The 5,300-nt window shown below is 41.2% G+C and overlaps 1 protein-coding gene across 1 annotated transcript; it reads right to left on the minus strand.

The window, feature by feature from the left end:
* Positions 1-1,193: 1,193 nt before the first annotated feature.
* LOC311124080 (uncharacterized protein) lies at positions 1,194-3,790 on the minus strand (the record flags this gene model as incomplete). Its single annotated transcript, XM_084198294.1, has 7 exons — positions 3,604-3,790; positions 3,416-3,505; positions 2,928-2,978; positions 2,399-2,452; positions 2,249-2,314; positions 1,935-2,011; positions 1,194-1,247 (listed from the first exon to the last, which is right to left on the minus strand). The coding sequence occupies exons 1-7, from the start codon at positions 3,749-3,751 to the stop codon at positions 1,194-1,196; spliced, it is 540 nt and encodes a 179-aa protein (XP_084054420.1). The 5' UTR covers positions 3,752-3,790.
* Positions 3,791-5,300: the final 1,510 nt, after the last annotated feature.

Raw genomic sequence — 5,300 nt, forward strand, 5'->3', positions numbered from 1 at the left:
GAGCACACTGTGCTGCCAATCACAGTGTAAGGTGCCACATTTTGCGGGTGTGGAGAGCTCGTTAGAGGATAGAGAAAGCTTGCATTGAAGAGCTGGGCATCGTGTTATGACCTGCATTATCTGAATTAGGCCCACAGAATTATACCTACGGAGGAGGGGCTTCTATGGAGGAACTTTGAATGTCTGAACTTCAGAGTTGGTTTAACGTTGGACCAGAGCAGATGTTAGCTAGCTAGCTAACAACCTTGTTTGTGCAGTGCAACACTAGAATTAAAAACAGGTCTTACCTTTTTGTCGTTAATAAATCCAATGTGAAACGTGGTGACTATAGTATCCTTAACTAGCATTGAAAAAGTTAATCCATTCTTCTCAAATTAAACATATCTCCCTAATTTCTGAATCATGCTTGTAACGTTGTCAGTCGGATACAGTAACCTATGCTTCAGAGGGGAGGAGCAGGTAGTTTCCACACGCACACCCACTGGCAAAGATTTCCATTCCAGCTGGAAGGCAGAAACTGGAATACGTTTCTACAGTGAGCTTTCCCAGCTAACAAAATTACGTTCCAGGATGTCACCAAAGTTATTTTAGTCCCTACATAAGTCATGATAACGTTATTGTGAAACGTTCCTTCTACGTAGCTGTGGTGTCCGCTTATGTCCCAAGTCTTTTCAGGACGTATAAATGTGGGGAATTTTAAACCGTTAAATATGTGTATTTTTAAGTCAACCTCATAATGTTGCTAAACGTCAGAAAGTACGTTGAGAACCCCATAAAATGTAGTTTCTGGTAACCACTGGGAACGTAACTTTCGTACGTAACAGTGTGATGGGGACAAGGACATTCCGGCTGGCCAAACCCTCCCCTAACCCGGACAATTGTGCATCACCTGTAGCAATGCAGCTGCGATGCAGTGTCTTAGACCACTGCGCCACTCGGGAGGACCCTTAAGACACGTCATTTAATCTACCCTGAACATATACACAGTGTCCCGTCGGTAGGTGTCCACTGACGAAATATGCAAAATGCCAGAAAAAAAGTTCTTTTTTTACATAAACTGTATCACAATAGATTCGTAAACAAAATCACAGCAATAAGCTCACAAAATAACAAGTCAGTAAAAACATGAACACTGCACTCCAATCAAGAACTGTAAAACTGCTTAAAGCTAAAAGTGAATAACTATGTTCTGTTTATTCAGGTGCTGCTGCTCCATCCTCATCCACAGTCTCTTCCTCGACCCGCTCCTGGAAGTCAAAATAACACAAACTGGTCATTATTTTCCTTAAACAAATGATCAAAATGCCGGTTTAACGTCGACTCCCTACTACATTCCTTTTTTACTAGCACAATCATTTAGCTATATTGACCGACTGGATTAAAGTGAAGTAAAAATGCCATTATCCTCTATGGCCTCCATAACTTGGTTCAGAGCAGTCCTGAACTCTGTACGGATCATCTCCAGTTCCACCATTATCCTCTATGGCCTCCATAACTTGGTTCAGAGCAGTCCTGAACTCTGTACGGATCATCTCCAGTTCCACCATTATCCTCTATGGCCTCCATAACTTGGTTCAGAGCAGTCCTGAACTCTGTACGGATCATCTCCAGTTCCACCATTATCCTCTATGGCCTCCATAACTTGGTTCAGAGCAGTCCTGAACTCTGTACGGATCATCTCCAGTTCCACCATTATCCTCTATGGCCTCCATAACTTGGTTCAGAGCAGTCCTGAACTCTGTACGGATCATCTCCAGTTCCACCATTATCCTCTATGGCCTCCATAACTTGGTTCAGAGCAGTCCTGAACTCTGTACGGATCATCTCCAGTTCCACCATTATCCTCTATGGCCTCCATAACTTGGTTCAGAGCAGTCCTGAACTCTGTACGGATCATCTCCAGTTCCACCATTATCCTCTATGGCCTCCATAACTTGGTTCAGAGCAGTCCTGAACTCTGTACCGATCATCTCCAGTTTCACCATTATCCTCATCTCCACTGCTTGAAGATCTGCAAAATAATAAAAGACTCAACAGTTTTGCTGCAAGTAGCGTGACAATACAAGCCATGAGTACCAGGCAGGACATGGATCAAGGCCATGTGAAATACCTCGATCAAAATATCCACCCTTCATATATATTAGTAGTATTGATAACCATGTATCTGCTGACAGCCAAACAATTTGGAATTGATGTTGACAATACAAGAGAAGCAACATGTTGTAACATATAGGCTAGCATAATATACCTTTAATGTATCCAGCAGGCATCTCAGAAGCCACAGGATCATCAAGCAGGGATGGCAGCTCTTGGTCTAAAATATAAGAACAAATCATGCTGTTATTGAAACTTTCTACATTTACGATTTCGAGATCAATATCTTGATGGCTAAAGAAACCTGATTCTGATGCTCTGTCTTGGCCAGCTTCTTCCTGGCTGCCACTTGGACTAACTGAGAAAACAGAAGGAAAAACATGAAGACATACTTTGCTTTTGAAACTGGCACAGAACCAAACGTGAAGGGATGTCAGTCAGGAGCTCAGTGGGAAGGTTAATGAATCCCAAGAAAAATAAATGCTAAGCATTATATTTTTATTTTTTATTATGCTTTTAGTTTGATGGCAAATCCATACAGATATTTACAAACATGGCGTCACACTTGTGTTTTACCCCAGAAGAATAGGGTGATTTCACTACTGTTGTAAATACAAGTTTCACCCATACACAGCACCACAACTATTTGGAAAGTTCTAACAGTATGCACAAAGTAGTAATATGACTTTAAATAACCTCATATGCAAAAATATGATGGTAATTGTATTCTATTGAGTGGCTTTGAAAGGTTTGTAAAGCTATAATACTTCATACAATTCAATTGTTTACCCTAAAACTAATTGTTTACCCTAAAACTACAACCAGACACTTACTGTTGCTCTGGCTTGAGGTGGCACATGGCCTCAAGTCCTCTGCATCTGCAACTTCAGAGAATATCACAGATGTCAAACCGTTACCACATTTATAGTACACACTTAACAGATTTTCCTGTTCATCCCATACAGTTGGTAGGAACAGAACTTTGAGAAAGTAGGCTTGTTTATCAGACTTGAAACATCATGTACCTTGTTGTAGGGTCTTTTCAAAGACACTGGCTCTTGAAGTTACTAAAAATAAACAAATAAAGAACTGTTACACTTTTGGTCACTAAATAATCAAGTGTGTCAAGATCAGATGGGTGTGGTAATTTCTTGTCATATCAACTGTCATTAGGTCATGATTTCATGCCATCTCAATGTAAGACTAGTACTTGCATTAACTGTAAGCTTTTCTTCACCCACATACTTGAATGTGTGTAAAACTTCCCATCAACTTGCTGATTATACATTCAATGACCTAGTAGCCTAATGCAGGATCTTACCACTAGGGGCTGGTGGAAGCTGTGGCACTGTACGCTGGGCTTGTCTGGGTTCATTTGTCTTTTTCTGGAGTGCTTCACTTCCATCATCATCTTACGAAGGACAATACAAAAAAATACTCATTTATTTCATCTACTTCCTGATGCATGTAATACACACAATGGAATAAGAGCAGTTAAGAAATCCTCACCAGGTGGCTCTACACGGAATCTGATTGGTTTAGTCACCGCCCTCTTCGCTGGTTCCTCGTCAGATTCAACATTGGAGGTGTCAACCCCCCGTTTGGCTCGTTGCTCTGCCACAGAGTAATTGTCTGTACGTGCAATAAACATTGTCATAAATAGTTTCCTATTAACACTGGCAAACCGGCTATTGAGTATTTGTAATTCACATAGTAATACTTTCAGCCAATACATATAGTACTTAAGAGGGGGAAGTTCCTGACTCTACTGACCAGGAGTGGGTTGCACCAGTTAGACGATAAGGTGGAAGAGATAAGTTGGACCTACCTACGCCCGACGTAATGATTTAGAAAATTGAACAAGATGCGACATGACTAGTCATGAAACACTTACCTTGGAAACTAGTTATAGATATATACTATACGTCTACCCCACATTACACTTAGTTTTTACACCCTGGCGTAGCAAAAGCTATTACTTCCAACCAGGTGGTGACACAGGTTTACGCCTGGCTTAGAACATATTCTACGTTGTAACTAGCCTTACGTGTAGGAGTATGTTCAACTGATGCAACCTGCTCCAGAGCCACACAACCAAGCATACATGGCAATATAAACGGGAGTGGATGGACAGTCAAATATTATTTTACCAGTTGATGAAAAGATGGAAATTCTGTACTACTCCCATAATATTTTCAGGCCGGTCTCCTCTCTTAATGGCATTTCTTGGCCAGTAGCAACACAGGACCTGCAGGATATGAGACACTGTTTAAAGTGAACTATTTATCCATCTCTTTGCCTAAAAAGGGTAAACCATTTAACTGATCAACTCACCCCATCTCTCTTCTCCACCCACTGCTCTGGTACAACTTCAACATTGTTCTCTTTGACAAAATGTACAACATAATAATGCTGTATGCCCTGTGCAGAAAAACAAAACACCAATTCCACACTGTTCAGTCTCTTGATTTACCAGCCAAAATAGTTTGCATAAAGCTTGTGAACTTGGCTGTAGCTAAATGGGTCTTGCTACAGGCTGTGCAAGATGGTAAACACAACACGAGTGCACCTGTCACAGCCATAGTAGCCAGAATACATCTTTATGCATTTTACCATGACTTTTGCAGGGGCATCACGTTACAGAACAAACTTTCACTTGCAGTGTTGTGTCTCCCCACTTCAAGCCGGTCTGCATCAACTCTTTAAGCTCCAGCAAAGTGTCATTGAGGAATTCCAGGGAGCTTGGTTTCCATGATGCCATTGCAAGTGACAGAGGAAACACTGTGGGTGGTGATAGATTGATAGAGCACAAAAGTGGCCATAACGACATATTGGTACTTTTGAACAAAGGGAGACCATCCAGATTAAGGGATATTTCTAAAAGATTCAAATCTCCAACCACTGATTTAGGATAGATGCTTAGATGTTTCACTAACTCCACCTTCACTTTAAATCTGACAAACTCCACATTAGACTTGACTTCAACAAAAACATTGGTGGTTTCTAGGAGAGTTCTATCAGTGGAAGGCAAATCTGGGTGACCATTAGACTGCAGCATCTTCAGAAGTGCATCAACAGCATTGTGTTTCACTTGGGAATCACTTATCCAGGTTGCCAGGTCCTCTCTGAAGGTAGAATCGTTTTCAACATCATCATTGTCAGAGTCAGTTGTCTCCTGAATTGCACAACCAGCATTGGCTTCAGTC

Source organism: Coregonus lavaretus, assembly GCF_964263955.1.
Source record: "Coregonus lavaretus genome assembly, contig: HAP1_SCAFFOLD_54, whole genome shotgun sequence".
Lineage (NCBI taxonomy): Eukaryota > Metazoa > Chordata > Actinopteri > Salmoniformes > Salmonidae > Coregonus > Coregonus lavaretus.